This window comes from Kogia breviceps, chromosome 3 (genome assembly GCF_026419965.1).
Source record: "Kogia breviceps isolate mKogBre1 chromosome 3, mKogBre1 haplotype 1, whole genome shotgun sequence".
Taxonomy (NCBI): domain Eukaryota; kingdom Metazoa; phylum Chordata; class Mammalia; order Artiodactyla; family Physeteridae; genus Kogia; species Kogia breviceps.
Genome location: NC_081312.1, coordinates 86,166,013 through 86,184,486, shown reverse-complemented (window position 1 = coordinate 86,184,486; position 18,474 = coordinate 86,166,013). Strand labels below are relative to the sequence as shown.

The window sequence follows — 18,474 nt, the reverse complement described above, 5'->3', positions numbered from 1 at the left end:
TTTTCAATCCAGTCACCAAATTATCAAACGAGGGTGAAGGTAGGAAAATAAAATGTTTTCATATCTGCAAAGATGCAAAAAGTAGACCTCTAATGCACTTTCGTAGGAAACTACCAGAAGATGCTTTGAACAATGAACAAAAACCAAGTTAATAAACCACAAAAAAGAAAAACATGGGCCCCAAGAAGGGAGAGATCTACCACCAGAAAACAGCAAACAGAAAACAGTAAGTCCTAGGGTGACAGCTGTGTGGGGAGCCTAGAGAGAAACAGTCCAGACAGAGATCTGGGGGTAAGTCTCCAGGGGAAAAAGTGGAATTGATAAAGCATCTGACACCCCTGAGCATTGGAAAAATGTAAACACTGAATGTTGATTAACCAAAAATTATGATATAACAATGTTAGAAGGAAGAGGTAAGAGGATATTATTCAACTAAATCCTTATTAGGAGTTAACAGATAATCTATAAATTTATAAATCAGATTTTTTTGACCATGGTGGCAGATCCATTGTTTTTGAAGCACTTTCCTGTAAACCAGACTATTCTCTCTAATAACAATGTTGAAAGGGGCTGTAGGGGGGCTTTGATGATACTTATTCCTATATGGGTGTCTTCCCATATCCGCAAATTCTCTGTTGGTCCTCTCATCAAAATTGGAATCAAATCTTCCCTTGACAATGGGCTAGAGTCAGGAAATTTTAACAATGGAATGCAGCAGAAATGATGCTACATTACTTTGATTTTTAACAGCTTTATTGATATGTAACTCATATACCATACAATTTACCCATGTAAGGCATACAATTCAATGTGGGTTTTTTTTGGGGGGAGTGGAGCATATTACATTACCAGTTTTAAAAAACTGTGGTAAAATATATGTAACATAAAATTTTCCATTTTAACCATTTTTACGTGTAAAATTCAGTGGCATTAGTTACATTCACAGTGTAGTACCGGCATCACCACTAGCTGTTTATAAAATTTTTATATCACTCCAAACAGGAATTCTATAACCACAAGCAATAACTTTCTGTTACTCATCCCACCCTTCAGCCCCTGCTAACTGCTAATCTTAACTTTTTGTCTCCATGAATTTACCTACTATAGGTACTTCATACAAGTGGAATCATGTTATATTTGTTCTTTTGTGTCTGGCTTATTTCATTTTGCATAATGCTTTCAAGATTCATCCATGTTGTAGCATGTATCAGAACTTCATTCTTTGTTATGGCTGAATAGTATTCCATTTTCTGTATATACCACATTCTGTTTATCCATTCATTTTTGATGAGCACTTGGCTTGTTTCTACCTTTTGGCTATGCTGCAGTGATCATTGGCATACAAGTATCTGTTGAAGTCCTTGTTCAGTTCCTTTGAGTATGTATCTAGGAGTGGAATTGTTGGGTATATTAGTTAGGGTTCTGCAGAGAAACAGAATCAATAGGATGTGTGTATATGTGTGTATGTATTTGTACATATACATAGAGAGAAAATGATTGATTTTAAGGAACTGGTTCATGTGATTGTGGGGACTGGCAACTCTGAATTCTGCAGGCAGGCCAGCAGCCTGGAGACCCAGGGAAGACTTGAAGTTGTAGCTTGAGTATGAAGACAGTCTGGAGAGAGATTCCTGTTTCTTTAGAGCATACCTCAGTCCTTTTCTCTAAGGTTTTCAGCTGATTGTATGAAGCCCACTCATGTTACGGAGACTAACCTGCTTTACTCATAGTCTAGTGATTTAACTGTTAATATCATCTAAAAAATAACTTCACAGTGACATCTAGACTAATGTTTAACCAAATATCTGGGCACCATGACTTAGGCAAGTTGACACACAAAATCAATCATCATGCTGGGTCATATGGTAGTTCTATGTTTAGCATTCTGAGGAACTGCCAAACTGTTTCCATACCAGCTGAACCATTTCACGTTCCCACCAGTAATGTATGAGTTTCCAACTTCTCTACATCCTCACCAACACTTATTATTTCCCCTCTTTTTTTGATTTAGTCATCCTAGTGGGTAGGAAGCAGTATCTCATTGTGGTTTTAATTTACATTTTCCTAATACCTAGTGCTGTTGAGCATCTTTTCATGTGCTTGTTAATCCATTTGTACATCTTCTTTGGAGAAATGTCTATTTAATCCCTTTTCTAATCTTAGAATTAGATTGTTCCTTTTTATTATCGAGTTATAAGAGTTCTTTATGTATTCTGGATACTAGACCCTTATCTTATGTATGATTTGCAAATACTTTCTCCCATTCTATAGGTTGCCTTTTCACTTTTGTGATAATGTCCTTTGATGCACAAAAGTTTTTAGTTTTTTTTTTTTTTTTTTTTTTTTTTTTTGCGGTATGCAGGCCTCTCAGTGTTGTGGCCTCTCCCGTTGCGGAGCTCAGGCTCCAGACGCGCAGGCTCAGCGGCCATGGCTCACGGGCCCAGCCGCTCCGTGACATGTGGGATCTTCCCGGATTGGGGCACGAACCCATGTCCCCTACATTGGCAGGCAGACTCTCAACCACTGCACCACCAGGGAAGCCCAGTTTTTAGGTTTTTTTTTTTTTTTTCAGTTTTTAGTTTTAAAGAAATCCAACTTGTCTAATTTTTTTTCCTGTTGCTCATGATTTTGATGTCATAGCTAAGATTCTGTTGCCAATCCAAGGTCATGAAGATTCATCCCTGTTTTCTTCTAAGAGTTTTATGACTTTAGCTCTTATATATATGTCATTGATCAATTTTGAGTTAATTTTTTGTATATGGTGTGAGATAGGGGTCCAATTTCATTCTTTTGCACGTGGATATCCAGTTGTCCCAGTGCCATGTGGTTAAGAGACAATCCTTTCTCCATTGAATGGTCTTGAACATTTATTGAAAATCAATTGGCCAGAGATGTATGGGTTTATTTCTAGACTCTCAATTCTATTCCATTGGCTTATATGTCTATCCTTATGCCAGTACCACACTGTTTGGATTACTTTAACTTTGTAGTAAGTTTTGAAATTGGGAAGTATGAGTCCTCCAACATTATTTTTCAGGACTTTTGGGCTATTCAGGGCCCTCTGAAATTCAGCATGATTTTAAAGATCAGCTTTTCCATTTCTTAAAAAATGGCCATTGGAATTTTGGCAGGGATTGTAGTAAATCTGTAGATTGCATCCAATAGTATTGCTCGCTTAACAATATTAAATCTTTCAATACACAAACATGGGATTTCTTCCCATTTAACTAGGCCTTCTTTAATTCAGGAATTTTTTGTAGTTTTCAGCATACAAGTCTTTCACCTCCTTGGTTAAATTTATTCCTGGATATTTTATTCTTTTGGATGTTATTGTAAATGGAGTTGTTTTCTCAATTTCTTTTTTAGATTGTTCATTGCTGGTATAGAGAAACACAGCTAATTTTGTGTGTTGACTATGTACCCTGCAACTTTGGTTAATTGTGTGTGTGTGTGTGTGTGTGTGTGTGTGTGTGTGTGTGTGTGTGTGTGTATCCTTTGGGATTTTCTATCATATAGTATCACATCATCTATGAATAGAGATAATTTTACATCTCCCTTTACAATTTTGATGCCTTTTATTTCTTTTTCTTGACTAATTTCTCTGGCTGGAACTTTAACTACAATGTTCAACAGCAGTGGTGAAAGTGGGAAGCCTCATCTTGTTTCTGATCTTAGGGGAAACCTTGCAGTCTTTCACCATTGAGTATGATGTTAGCTGTGAATTTTTCATAAATGCCTTTTATCATGTGGATGAAGTTTCCTTTCATTCCTAGTCTTCTGAATGTTTTTATCATGAAATAGTGTTGGATTTTGTCAAATGCTTTTTCTGCAGTCAATTGAGATGATCTCATATCTTTTGAAGATAAAATGCTTTATAGTGCTAAAGCCACTATATTTTAATGGAGAAGAGAACATAGAAAAGTTCAGGTTGGGATACTGGTCATCTGAGATAAAGGCAGAGAAAGCCCAGGGGTTAAAAGGCTCTAAGGAAGGCAGATGGTGAGTATTAGGGATTAGAGAATGGAGAATTCCAGCCCCAGTGGAATGTTTAACCAAGCTGAATGGGATGAGAGTGGGAGGAGAAATGCTTGCTTCTTTAAAAGCTTGGGTAAGTTGTTTATAAATGCTATATGGTGTACAACAAATATTAATTTACAGTGATTCTACATGGGATAGAGGAAATATAATGGAACAAGAAAGTGGCACTCCCACATGCAAGTACCTGTAAGGTATGAGTACTGCTTGAAGACGTCAGAAGGTGTAGGTCCTGTCAGCAAAAAAACATCAATGATTCCACTCTCTGACATCCAGTGCACATCAGTTTGAGATCTGACCTTTTGTTTAGCAGCAACTGGGCCCGTCTGGGTCAATGCATACTGGAAAAGGAATGGAATGAAGGTCTGAAAAATTTCCCTCTAACCTACAACACCCATCCATATGTGTGTAATAGTCTGATCCTTTAGTACATAACAATAACCTTCACTGATTATACTGTGAGGACTCTGGAGGCAGAGGACTGCCATTAAAAGCCCAGAGCTACACTTACACTTCAGTGGTTTTGTTTATTCTGTGAGTATGACATGCAGCCATGATCCATTGCTCACCTTTACAGCAGGTTCTGTATTGATCTCCACTAGTGTTTCTGAGGCATTTAGCCAAAAAATGCCTAGAGTCCTGCCCAGTTTGTGGGCCAGGAGATAAGGCACTGAACCATAAATGCCCATTTTGTCATGTATTTTATATCCATAGACATCTAGGTTATAAAGACGATAAGCATCTCCATCACTGAAACACACAAAGAAGGATTACCATTTACCACTACATATATGTTCTTAATGAATATTATAGCTCCATTCTCCCCTGCATTCTCCCCTTGGGTCCAATACATCTTTCAAAGCTCAACTCCTAACACTTCCCTAAAGGTTTCCTGACCCAATGTGGGTGAATATGATCCTCATCCTTTGATTCCTTTGGCATCCCCTCATGCTACTATTGGCGTGTATGATCTCATATCTTAGATAGCTTTTCTAAATATCTCTTGTGAGTTGAGGACCATTTCCTGTGAATCCTGCAAAATAGCAAGCACACAATAAATTGACAAATTTTGTGAGTATTTCTCTGTCGTGAAAGGAAAATGATAGTATCCTAACATGTTTCCACAGTGCTGAGTAGGGAAAGATTAGGAACTGAATTGAGGTGGGGAACACGGAGCTCAGGTTGGTGTGAGAGCAACAGTTTCTGATTCACTTGTCACTATGTCTCCCTATTATCTAAACAGCATCTGAACCTGGCAAATTTGACCAGACTCTGTTTCTCTTTGGTTCCACTTCCTCTTAGTCTGATACCCCTAGCATTTGTTTGTCAATAGTGTTATTTTGAAATAATCTCCCCGAGGGAATCAAAGGTGATATGAGATGCCACACTCTTCCATTCTCTGGCTCACTGTCTGTTTTTAGTAAAAGCCTTTTTCTAGGTCAGTGATCTTCACAGTGTATTTCCCAGGGTTCCACAGAAAGGACTTGGGAGGTGAAAGCAAAACCCGGGGAGGTGATATGATGAAGCTATCCCCGCTACTTTAACCACAGCAGCTCCATATTTTTACTTCCTCTATATTTTTAGGTTCAGCATTACAGTTTTTATAATTGTCTTCTTTTTGCCAAAAAATAAAAATTGAAAACCACTGCTCTGGGCGATCATTAAAGGGAAATTCTTAAAGACCTACAAGCAATATCAAGAGGGGAAAGGCCAGCTACATATTAGCACTGGCTCAGACATCTCACATATTTTCCTTTCAAACTTTTCCAGTCCAGAAACCAGAGCCTCCTGTAAGAATTCTTGTTTTCACTTTACCTGGTATTTTTAAGTTGGTGTGATTCTGCATGTTGCGGGATCCCATAGACATGCTCAAACCCATGCAAGGAGAAATCCAAACCAATGGAGGCAGGACCTGCAGGGACCAGGACAGTGACTGAGTTTTGCTTCTCAGTGGGAAAATCAATTAAGGAGATTCAGCAACTATAAGATTAGCAAGATAACTAGACTAGGGATCAAGAGACCTGAGCTTGCCCTGATCAATCAGTAAATCATGTATGCTGACTCTCTGTATGATGTTATATTTAGGTGTTGTGGGGATACAAAAATGCACACGGCAAAGTTCTGCGCACTTATTAGTTATGTTTCCTTAGCTGTGTGCTAAAGTTCTCTGTGTCCTCATTTATAGTAAATCTCTTTTCTATCTGTAAAATAGGATTACAAAGTTTTAGATTTTTTTCCCTAATCTAAATTTTCCAGAAATGTACTGCGTACTTGTTTGCTTTAGGAAGCAGAGGATAGCAAGCACTTTTAATACTTACTAGATGAAAGACTGGGTGTCTTCTGCCTGACTGTTCATTCTTACTGCATACAGAAACTATAAGGTCAAGGGCACCAGGAGGACCTTTCCTGGCTCCACAAAATACCCCCTTCCCTGTGATTGTAGATATATAAATTTCCTTTAGCCAAAGACAAAGTCCTTTGTTTGACAATTATTTTAGAGATATGGGGAAAATGAAAGTAACTAGGAGAGATAACACTGACTTAAATTCACTCTCAGGTAAAAGTATTTGTCATCAAATGGTCCTTATTTGGAGGAGTTTATGGAAAGGGGGTGCTTTAGGTAAGGTAAAAAGGATTATAATGCTACAGAAAGGGGAGCTTTAGGGCCCCTTTACTTATAATTTTTGGGCACATGTCAGTCCTGATCATTATATGAGGCTATAGAAATAGATGCTTGAACAGAGATTCTCAAGGAGTTAGGGAAGGTCTGTTATTCCCCAGGGTAGGGAGAAATAAGGAGAAAAGTGAGTATTTTTTCCAACTAAATAAGCCCCAAGTATTTGAACCGTGTCTCCTAAAGGGACAAATTCCTTCCCAGCCACCTACACCCTCCCCCCCATCACTAAGCCTAGTGAGAAATGTCATATAGATGGTCACATGATGCTCACATGAATGATGGGGAGGCCTGGAAAAGGATGAGAACCACTGCATTGAAATGTTGGAGCCAATGAGCTCTAGAACTTGGTTTCTCATCACCTGACTCTCATAAAAATAGAATGTGGAATTTGCAGCTGTCTGATTCACTGGATCGTGCAAGCAGTATGCAGACCTCCATGAGACCAGAAGCTCCATGAGGCCTATACTTCTCCTACACGCCCCACAAGTCATTCACTCACTATTTCTCTATTGCAATGCATTACTGAAGAATAGGGGACCCAAACATGAGATTTCTGTTCACCTTACAGAAGTCACGTGTTTAGGTGCCAAAGCTCAAGGGACTTTTAGATAGAGACTTTTGGCCATTTTGGAAAGGTCTGTTTTAACACTACACTAGTTTTAATTGTACCATTATCTTTGACATCCACAAAATTTCTGAATTTCTCCTCCCACAGGCCCAGTTCCTCTTGATTTTCCTGTTGGCACAAAAAAAAGGGAGCAAACTGAGGTTATATATTGCAACAAATGTTGTTACCACAATAGCACATTTATTTGATTAAAATATTAGACTGAGGAAGTGATTTCATCCTTTAAAAGGCCAATTTGTGATATCAGTATATTAAACAAATTAGATCTATGTTCTATATAAATGCCATTAATCATCCTTATGATCTATAGCAGACATGAATATATTTTTATTGTGGTAAAATATACATAACTTAAAATTTACCATTTTAACCATTTTTAAGTGGCATTAAGTACATTCACATGTTGTACAACCATCATCACCATCCATTTCCAGAATTTTTACATCCTTCCAAACTGAACCTCTGCACCCATTAAAAAATAATTCCCCATTCTCCCCTCCCCACAGCTCATGACAACTACTTTTCTACTTTCTGTCTTTATGAATTTGACAACTCTAGATATCTCATATAAGTAGAATCAGACAGTATTTGTCCTTTTGAGACTGGCTTACTTCACTTAGTATAACGTCTTCAAGATTCATCCATTTTGTAGCATGTATCAGAATTTCCTTCCTTTTTAAGGCTGAATAATATTCCATTGCATGTATATACTCCATTTTGTGTGTGCATTCACCTGTCAATGACTCTTGGATTGCCGGATTGCTTGTACCTTTTTGCTACTGTGAATATTATTCTGCTATGAACATAGGCTGCAAATATCTGTTTGAGTCCCGCTTTCAGTTTTGGATATATATCCATAAATGGAATTACTGGATCATATTGTAATTCTTTTTTTTTCTTTAATTTTTAATTAATTAATTTATTTTTATTTTTGGCTGTGTTGGGTCTTTGTTGCTGGGCATGGGCTTTCTCTGGTTGCGGCGAGCAGGGGCTACTCTTCGTTGTGTTGCGCGGGCTTCTCATTGCAGTGGCTTCTCTTGTTGCGGAGCATGGGCTCTAGGTGCATGCAGGCTTCAGCAGTTGCACCAGGCGAGCTCAGTAGTTGTGGCTCGCGGGCTCAGTAATCATGGCATGCGAGCTCTAGAGCGCAGGCTCAGTAGTTGTGGTGCACGGGCTTAGTTGCTCCATGGCATGTGGGATCTTCCTGGACCAGGGCTCGAACCCGTGTCCCCTGCATTGGCAGGTGGATTCTTAACCACTGCCCCACCAGGTGAGCCCCTCATATTGTAATTCTATGTTTAATTGTTTAGGAACTGCCACACTGTTTGACGTGAATATCTTTAAAAGAGCCAAAATGATGTGAAAGCACTTTGCGAAATGCAATCTTTTACATATGTAAGGCAAAACATTTAGAATCAAATAACTTGGGTCTCTTTTGAGAGACCCTAAGCAAAGATTTTGGCTGAGGTGGGCACTTTCTCTCCTGCTTCAGTTAGCCAAACTACTGGCTGTGTTCCTGTGCTGGATGGAGAAGTCAACTGGGATGGCCACTGCTCAGGTTCACTATCTTTTGACCTGGAGCCATGAACTTTCAAGCTTTACAAAAGTCACCTTTTCTCTGGTAAAATGAAAAATTTTAAAATAATTGTGTGTGTATGTGAAAAACACATTTCTTTTTAAAAAGTGAGGGACTTCCCTGGTGGTCCAGTGGGAAAAACTCCGCACTCCCAATGCAGAGGGCCTGGATTCGAACACTCATCAGGGAACTAGATCCTGCATGCATGCCACAATTAAGAGTCCGCATGCCACAACTAAAAGATCTCTTATACTGCAACTAAAAGATCCTGCATGCTGCAACGAAGATCCTGAGTGCCACAATTAAGACCCAGCACAGCCAAAATAAAGATAAATAAATAATAACAACAACAATAATAATAAAGTGAGCCCTTCCCCTATTTCTAGGTTGTTTCTTCATAATTAAAGCTTCTGTAAAGTGAGTCTGTTTGTTTTTTTTAAAACTACACCTGAATTCTTAATGTGGGATTATTATCCTGAGGTCTAGATAGGCTTTAAAGTTTGTGAACTCCCTGAAACAGTAGGAAAAAAATTTTTTTTTCTACAGAGATGGTTCACAGCTTTCATCAGATTCCTGCAAGGGTGTGTTTGACTCAAAACCACTATCTAAGCTATCTGATTAGAGGTCTCCCAAAAGCTAATCTAACATATTGTCACAAAGCTGTGTAAGGCACAAATGTGTTAGTTTTTATCTTCCCTATTTGAAAATGGAAAAATTACTCTCTCTCATATTCATCAGTATGGGCCAGTTCTCTAGAGGAAGAAGCATTTGTCTTATTGCACTGGAAATATTTTTCACCATTCTTGGTGGCCATAGCTACTGTCAGGGTTCCTTTAAAGATGTGTGGGGCTTTGGATGAAGAGATTTCTGGAATGCCCATTCTCCAGAATTTAGCCAAAATAATCTTTCCGAAACAGAAATCAGACCATGTATCTCTGCTGCTTAAGACCTTTCCATAGTTCTCCTTTGCTCTTAAAGTCCAAAAAAGTTAATGTGACTTAGAAGAATGTAAGCTCCATGATAATGAGGTAATCTGATTAGTTTGATGATACAGCACCAATTCCTTGAACAGTGCCTGGCCTACAGGAGGTCCCATTTATATGTAGTAAAGCATTTACCAACTACCCACCTGTATAAGGGAAGACAGACCCATTATATTCCACATAATGATGACGATAGTGAAAAACATTTAAAAAAGATAAATTACTCTATGTAGATTACCTGAGTGGTGTTATCTGATGTATCCTCCTCATTTTCCTTGGTAGCTGTGCTGTAATATAAAGTTGTTTCACTCATGGCAAGACTGACAATTTGTTCAATGATAAAGATTTTCATTTCCAAATATTAAGACCCCATAAATTATATCCTTTAACTTATTAAAAATAACATCATTATAAAAATAAATTTACAAAATTAAACATTTATGATGAACATTAATCCAACAGCTTGATTTCTTATAAAATGTAGATAGATTTGAATTTTCTTAACTCTTTTAAAAATAATTAATCAGTTTTTTTATTATAAATGTAATACATGTTCATAGTATTTAAACAAAACATAAGCAAGGTGGAACACAGTTCCTCTCACACAATATTACCCTAGAATGGAGCAACATGATGCAGTGTCTTGCAGGATGATGACAACTTATTCTAACACCTATAGTTGTATTTGAGTGCATATTCCGTTCCTAACAATACTAGACTACATGGATTTTTTTTTTAACTCTTAGCCAATCTAAAATTTTAGAAAAGATAATGCATTTCAATTTGAACTTGTACCATTAATGATTCAGACTACGTTTTTATACATTAAATGGTATTTCTAGTTCTCTGAATTGTCTATTCATACTCATTATATGTTAAGTTTTTCTTTAGTGTAAAATGCAGCATGCATATAGAAGAGTATATAATGTACTCACAGAGTTTAAAGAATAATACTAAAGTGAACAATTATGAACCTACCAGTGAGCATAAGCAACAGAAATGACTTGTTCTTTTGGAGTTCCTATGTGCCTCTCTTCAAATGCATCTGCCCCCCTAATATTTGCATTCAATGCTACAAATCTCCCTCTAAGCACTGCTTTTGCTGCATCCCACAAATTTTGATAAGTTGTATTTTAATTTTCATTTAGTTTGAAATCTTTTCCTTTCTTTCTTTTTAGATTTCTTCTTTGTGTTATTAAGAAGCATGTTGTTTAATCTTCATGTATTTTGGAATTTACCAGCTTTCTGTTGTTGATTTCTAGTTTAATTGCATTGTGGTCTGGGAGCTAGTGTTTCATGATTTCCATTCGTTTAAATTTGTTAAGGTGTGTTTTATGACACAAAATATGTTCTTGGTGAATGTTCCATGTGAGCTTGAGAAGAATGTGTATTCTACTGTTGTTGGATGAGGGAGACTATAGATGTCAATTATAGCCAGCTGATTGATGGTGCTTTTGAATTAGAATATGTCCTTATTGATCTTCTCCCTGCTGAATCTGTCCATTTCTGATAGAAGGGTGTTAAGGTCTCTAATTATAATAGTGGATTCATCTACTTCTACTTGCAGTTCTATCATTCTTGCCTCAAGTATTTTGATGCTTTGTTATCAGGCACATACACATTAAAGTTTGTTGATTGTTATGTTTTCTCAGAGAATGACCCCTTTATCATTATATAATGGCCTTCTTTATCCCTGATAACATTCCCTGTTTTGAAGTTAGCTCTTTCTGAAATTAATACAACTACTCTTATTTTCTTTTTTTTTTTGAGAGTCAGGAGTTAAGTTTTATTGGGGGCAAAATGAGGACTGCAGCCCAGGAGACAGCATTTCAGATAACTGAAAAACTGCTCTGCTATTTTCTTTTTTAAAGATCATAATGCTATCATTTATTGGATGAAAAAAACAGAAGAAAAAGAATTGTTTTGGAATGTTTTGGGGAAAAACAGCTTGCTTATAAGTAAAATTCTTTCCCTTTGAAATGAGTTAGTAAAAAAGAAAACAATCTTCATTATATGAAATAACATCGCCAGGTAGGAAAAGCAGCACACAAGAATATATTTTTGGATATAAATATTTATATTTATATATAGTTATGCCATCAGCAGCATTCAAAATTAGCTGAGTATCTATACAATTACACAAATTGATTCATGTTCTAACGAAGTGTTTTAAAAGCTCATCATATTAGAACAGGCACAATATTCTGAAGGCATATAAATTCCCCATGGGTTTTTGAACATCCTTACCCTCAACTTCACAATCAGAATTTACAAAAGCAGTGAAAGATCAGAGTTCAGAGGTGTTTTATTTTTCTTTTCCTTGTTCAAAGTGCCTAAGTCAAGCAAATACATTGAAAAAGGCAAAATAAACACTTTGCATAGCAGAAGATTGCAAGATTGCATGTAAACTATGATTCTCCTTTAGGACATTACACAAGTACAAGGTACATCTGTATTTAGAATAAGGCTCATTACCTCTTCTTGCAGCATGAATGTTCAACAGGCAGAGAGCAACATTCTGCCCAGGGACCAGTCTCAATTTGGTCTCAAAAAATGCCTCCCAAGGATCCACAAGGATAATATGTCTCGGCAGCCATTTATATCAAGGAACTTTTGTTCCCCACTATGTCTACTTTCTGGTGCTATTAAATGTAGTGACATTACTTTGTTGTGAATATACACGTTAGTGTTATTACGATGCTGTGGACTGACCTTTCACTCCAAATAGACATGTTCCTCCCATCTAGTGAACTCACTCTTCCCTGGTTTCAGTTCACCCCATCTATAGAAATTTTTTTTTACATTTCCAAGCCCAGTGTCAGTTTATCAGCTCCTGCTAAGAAGGATATAATTTTATTTGGTCAATTTACATTAACAATATGGTCGGCCTGTTAAACTTTAGCCATTCTAATAGGTGTGTGGTAGTACGTCACTGTTGTTTTAATTTGCAATACCCTAATGACTAATGGCATTGAACATATTTTTCAAGTGCTTATTTGTCACTGTATATCTTCTTTGGTGAAATATCTGTTCAAATCATTTTTTATTAGATTATTTTCTAAAATTTTGAGAGTTGATTCTGTATTATATCAATACATACAACTTCTTTATTAGATATATACTTTGCAAATATTTTCTCTTAGTCTATGAATTATCTTTTCATTCTCTTCATATAGTCTTTGAATGGGCAGGCATTTTTACTTTTGGTTATGTCCATTTAACCAATTTTTTCTTTTGTGGATCATGCTTTTGGTGTAATATCTAAGACATCTTTGCCTGATCCAAGGTTTCAAGATTTTCTTCATTGTTGTCTAGAAGTTTTATAGTTTTAGGTTTTCCATTTAGGTCTATATTGTATTTTGAGTAATTTTTTTTAAATTGACATTTCATTCTTGTTTGTGGCTACTTCTGAGCTCCTCACATGCCAGACTGGAAATTACAAGTCCATGCCTTTTCATTTTGTTCAAAATTACAAGTCCATGCCTTTTCATTTTGTTCAAGTTTTTTTGTTTGTTTGTATTTTGTTTTTGCGGTTATAATAAAGTTTAAAGTTTAAAATTTCTAAGTAATCGAATCAATCAACCTTTTTCCTTATGGCTCTTCAGTTTTTCTCACACTAATAAGTTTTTAAAAATTCTACATTTTTTCCTATTTTAATTTTTTTGTGTGCTTTATTTTTATTTATCTGGAATTCATTTTTGCTAATGTTCTGAGGTTAGGACCTAACTTACATTTTTTTCCCAAGTGGATAATCTAATTTTCCTAACACAAAGATAAATACAAATAATGGAAATATAAACTAGTACACAACCTCTATGGGAGGCAATTTGGAAACATTTATCAAAAGTACTAATGTACAAACCATTTGATCAGAAATTATACTTCTATGACTCTGGTCTATGGATATACTTGCATGTATGCAAAATGACACATATACAAGGTTATTCATGAAGTAAGTAGCTGTAAAACAATATCAGAAACAACTTGAAGGTCTACTAGCAGGGATTAACTAAATGAATCACAGTGTAACCATATAATAGAAACTATGTAGCTGTTTTAAAAAAATTAGAAACTACCACATTGGTAAAGGGGAAGAAGCAAGGTACAGAATAATGTGTAAAGGTGATATCATTTGTGTCAGGAAAGGAAAAAACAAAGAATACATTAATCTTATTGTATAGGCATAAATTATCTCTGGAAGGATACACAGAAAACTGGAAACACTGATTACTTTCAAGGATGGAATGAGGTAGCTCAAGCACAAATGGTGAGGGAGACTTTTCACTATATACACCTTTTTATTTTTTCACATCTTTATTGGAGTATAAATGCTTTACAATGTTGTGTTAGTTTCTGCTGTACAACAAAGTGAATCAGCTATATGATATCCCCACATCCCCTCCCTCTTGAACCTTCCTCCCACCTTCCCTTTCCCATCCCTCTAGGTCATGACAAAGCACCAAGCTGATCTCTCTGTGTATATACACCTTTGTACAATGTGCTTATTAAAAAAATAAATAAAAATTAAAAAGCCCAACTTAGATATCACCTCTACAACAAAATAAAACAAAAATAATGGGAGTTTAGTAAAAGGAAAAAATTGTTTTAAATATTAATGCTTAAATATAAATAAATAATGAATTAAATATAAATAACAAATATACAGGGATTTGTTATGCTATTAGTATTTTCAGCCAAAAAAAGTAATTGAATTATATTCATAAGGCACTAACAGAGTAGGTGGCAGGATTATGGGTATTTTAATTTTTCTTCTTTTCAATATTTTCTATTTTTCCTTCAATGAACACATTTCTGTGATAAAATAAGTCATTTATATTTTATAATTTATTTATTTATTTATTTATTTTTGGCTGCATTGGGTATTCGTTGCGGTGTGTGGGCTTCTCATTGCAGTGGCTTCTCTTGTTGCAGAGCATGGGCTCTAGGTGCATGGGCTTCAGTAGTTGTAGTGTGCAGGCTCAGTAGTTGTGGCTTGCAGGCTCTACAGCGCAGGCTCAGCAGTTGTGGCACATGGGCTTAGCTGCTCCACAGCATGTGGGATCTTCCTGAACCAGGGCTCGAACCTGCATCCACTGCATTGGCAGGTGGATTCTTAACCATTACACCACCAGGGAAGTCCCAAAATAAGATTTTTTAATATTAAAATTTTTAAATAGAAATAAGTTGAAACTCAGAAAAAAATCACTATGTTGAATGCTTTCTGCAGCTCATATACTATGTTCATTATTTGGGCAAAAATAGAAAGACTGGAGGATTTAAAGACAATATTAGTTAAAATGGAAGAAGAATCTCCTTCTACTACTATCTTCCAATTCATGCGACACAAACAGCTTTGATCAAATGGTTGGTTCCAGAAAATTCCTGGACAACTATTCAAGTCTAAGGTAACTCATGTTATTCTAAGGAGGTAAAATGAAATTCTGAAGACATGTTAGTTCACATTAGCATCTATCAAGTTAACAGGGTGTGGGCTTCCCTGGTGGCACAGTGGTTAAGAATCTGCCTGCCAATGTAGGGGACATGGGTTCAAGCCCTGGTCTGGGAAGATCCCACATGACGCGGAGCAACTAGGCCTGTGCACCACAACTGCTGAGCCTGCGCTCTAGAGCCTGCAAGCCACAACTGTTGAGCCCGCGTGCTGCAACTACTGAAGCCCATTCGCCTAGAGCCTGTGCTCCACAACAAGAGAAGCCACCACAATGAGAGGCCTGTGCACTGCAATGAAGAGTAGCCCCTGCTCGCTGCAACTAGAGGAAGCCCGCGCACAGTAACGGAGACCCAATACAGCCAAAAATAAATAAATAAATTTATTAAAAAAAGAAAGTTAACAGGATGCTTTTTTAGAAGGATGTGTAGGGTAGAGAATGTCGTCAAACATACAGGATGTGTTAAGAATGTCATCTTCACAAGTGTCTGAGAATAATTTTTGTCATCAAGCCTGCATTCACCTGCACAGGTGAAAAGATGAAATTTCTCAGAACAATATCCCAGCAAATAAGGCAAACCAGTTTTCTATGGTGATGTATTATCTACTTAGGCAACTGGTATTCACAATCAGGGTTTCTTAAGTTCTTTATGTGTTAAGTAATGTGCAAAAATACCTTTGCTTGGGAGGAATCTGCAGCTGCTCAAAGTACAGTTGGCCCAGGGAGTTTATGCTCATCACAACCTCTTCTTCAGCTACCAAGTCTATCTTGAATGGGTTTGCTGTGATGTGACACTTCAGATCTCCTTTTCCATTTGCCAATACGAGACTGCCTGTATCCCCTGAGCATGAAATCAGCCTGGAAAACAAGGCAGGAAGAAAAAAATAAATTGCTATAGGTTTACATGGCTCAATGCAATTCTCAATTCAAGTTAGTAAATCAATATTCATATGACATAGCATAGATAAGGAAGTAGAGAGCTGTAATTGAGAGCATGGGCTTTGGTGTCAGAAAGCCTGGACTAAACATAGCTCTCCCACGCACTAGGTGTATAATTGTGGACAAGTTAATCTTTCTAGTTCTTGTTTTCCTCATCTGTAAAGTGGAAATGATAAAAGCAAGAACAAATAGAGCTTTTTGAAAGGATTAAATGAGATCACACATGTAAAGCACTTGGCACAGAGCCTGGCACATAATAAGAGCGCAGTAAATGTTAGCTCTCATTAACATTATTACTTTGGTCTAGACAGTCTAGTAACAAGTTGGTGCATGGAATTTAAACATTTTGCTTTTCTTTCTCATTCCAACCCTACATTCAGAAACTGAGTAAATAACACAGATTGGGTTACTGATTCACTCAGTCCAAAGTGAGATGGAAAGGTGAAACTTTTGTTTATTTATCACCTGACTTCCAACAGCCCAATCTGACACGTAGACTTTTAGGATGCTTTGGGGCCCCAGGAGTTATATAAGTTCAGAGACAGCACTTAAAATCCCTAGGTCTATCATCAGGAAAAAAAGGGAGACTCAAATCAACAGAATTAGAAATGAAAAAGGAGAAGTAACAACTGACACTGCAGAAATACAACGGATCATGAGAGAATACTATAAGTAACTATATACCAATACAATGGACAACCTGGAAGAAATGGACAAATTCTTAGAAAAGTACAACCTCCCAAGACTGAACCAGGAAGAAATAGAAAATATGAACAGACCAATCACAAGCACTGAAATTGAAACTGTGATTAAAAATCTTCCAACAAACAAAAGCCCAGGGCCAGATGGCTTCACAGGTGAATTCTATCAAACATTTAGAGAAGAGCTCACACCTATCCTTCTCATACTCTTCCAAAATATAGCAGAGGGAGAAACACTCCCGAACTCATTCTATGAGGCCACCATCATCCTGATACCAAAACCAAACAAAGATGTCACAAAAAAGAAAATTACAGGCCAAAACCACTGATGAACATAGATGCAAAAATCCTCCACAAAATACTAGCAAACAGAATCCAACAGCACATTGAGAGGATCATATGCCATGATCAACTGGGGTTTATCCCAGGAATGCAAGGATTCTTCAATATATGCAAATCAATCAATGTGATACACCATATTAACAAACTGACGGGTAAAAACCATATGATAATATTGATAGATGCAGAAAAAGCTTTTGACAAAATTCAACACCAATTTATGATAAAAACTCTCCAGAAAGTGGGCATATATGACAAACCCACAGCCAACATCATTCTCAATGTTGAAAAACTGAAAGCATTTCCTCTAAGATCAGGAACAGGACAAGGGTGTCCACTCTCGCCACTACTATTCAACATAGTTTTGGAAGTTTTAGCCATGGCAATCAGAGAAGAAAAAGAAATAAAAGGAATCTAAGTTGGAAAAGAAGAAGTAAAACTGTCACTGTTTGCAGATGACATGATACTATACATAGAAAATCCTAAGATGCCACCAGAAAACTACTAGAGCTAATCAATGAATGTGGTAAAGTAGCAGGATACAAATTAATGCACAGAAATCTCTTGCATTCCTGTACTAATTAACAACAAAAAATCAGAAAGAGAAATTAAGGAAACAGTTCCATTTCAAACTGCAACAAAAAGAAAAAAATACCTAGGAATAAACCTACCTAAGGAGATAAAAGACCTGTATGTAGAAAACTATAAGATACTGATGAAATAAATCAAAGACAATACAAACAGATGGAAAGATATACCATGTTCTTGGATTGGAAAAATCAACATTGTGAAAATGACTCTACTACCCAAAGCAATCTACAGATTCAATGCAATCCCTATCAAATTACCAATGGCATTTTCACAGAACTAGAACAAAAAATTTTACAATTTGTATGGAAACACAAAAGACCCTGAATAGCCAAAGCAATCTTGAGAAAGAAAAACGGAGCTGGAGGAATCAGACTCCCTGACTTCAGACTATACTACAAAGCTACAGGAATCAAGATAGTATGGTACTGGCACAAAAATAGAAATATAGATCAATGGAACAGGATAGAAAGCCCAGAGATAATCCCACGCACATATGGTCACCTTATCTTTGACAAAGGAGGCAAGAATATACAGTGGAGAAAAGACAGTTTTTTCAAT

At 36.7% G+C, this 18,474-nt stretch overlaps 1 protein-coding gene across 4 annotated transcripts in view; it reads right to left on the bottom strand.

Annotated features, from left to right (window-relative positions):
• Nucleotides 1-18,474, bottom strand: part of GANC (glucosidase alpha, neutral C) — a 112,767-nt gene that overhangs the window by 35,163 nt on the left and 59,130 nt on the right. For all 4 annotated transcript variants that reach the window (XM_067029067.1, XM_059058016.2, XM_059058027.2 and 1 more), the window contains exons 5-10: nucleotides 16,022-16,204; nucleotides 10,138-10,186; nucleotides 7,382-7,448; nucleotides 5,851-5,947; nucleotides 4,605-4,785; nucleotides 4,223-4,376 (exon numbers count right to left, since the gene is read on the bottom strand). In XM_067029067.1, the coding sequence (XP_066885168.1) occupies nucleotides 4,223-4,376; nucleotides 4,605-4,785; nucleotides 5,851-5,947; nucleotides 7,382-7,448; nucleotides 10,138-10,186; nucleotides 16,022-16,083 (610 nt within the window). In that variant the 5' untranslated portion in view covers nucleotides 16,084-16,204. The remainder of the gene's footprint in view (nucleotides 1-4,222; nucleotides 4,377-4,604; nucleotides 4,786-5,850; nucleotides 5,948-7,381; nucleotides 7,449-10,137; nucleotides 10,187-16,021; nucleotides 16,205-18,474) is intronic.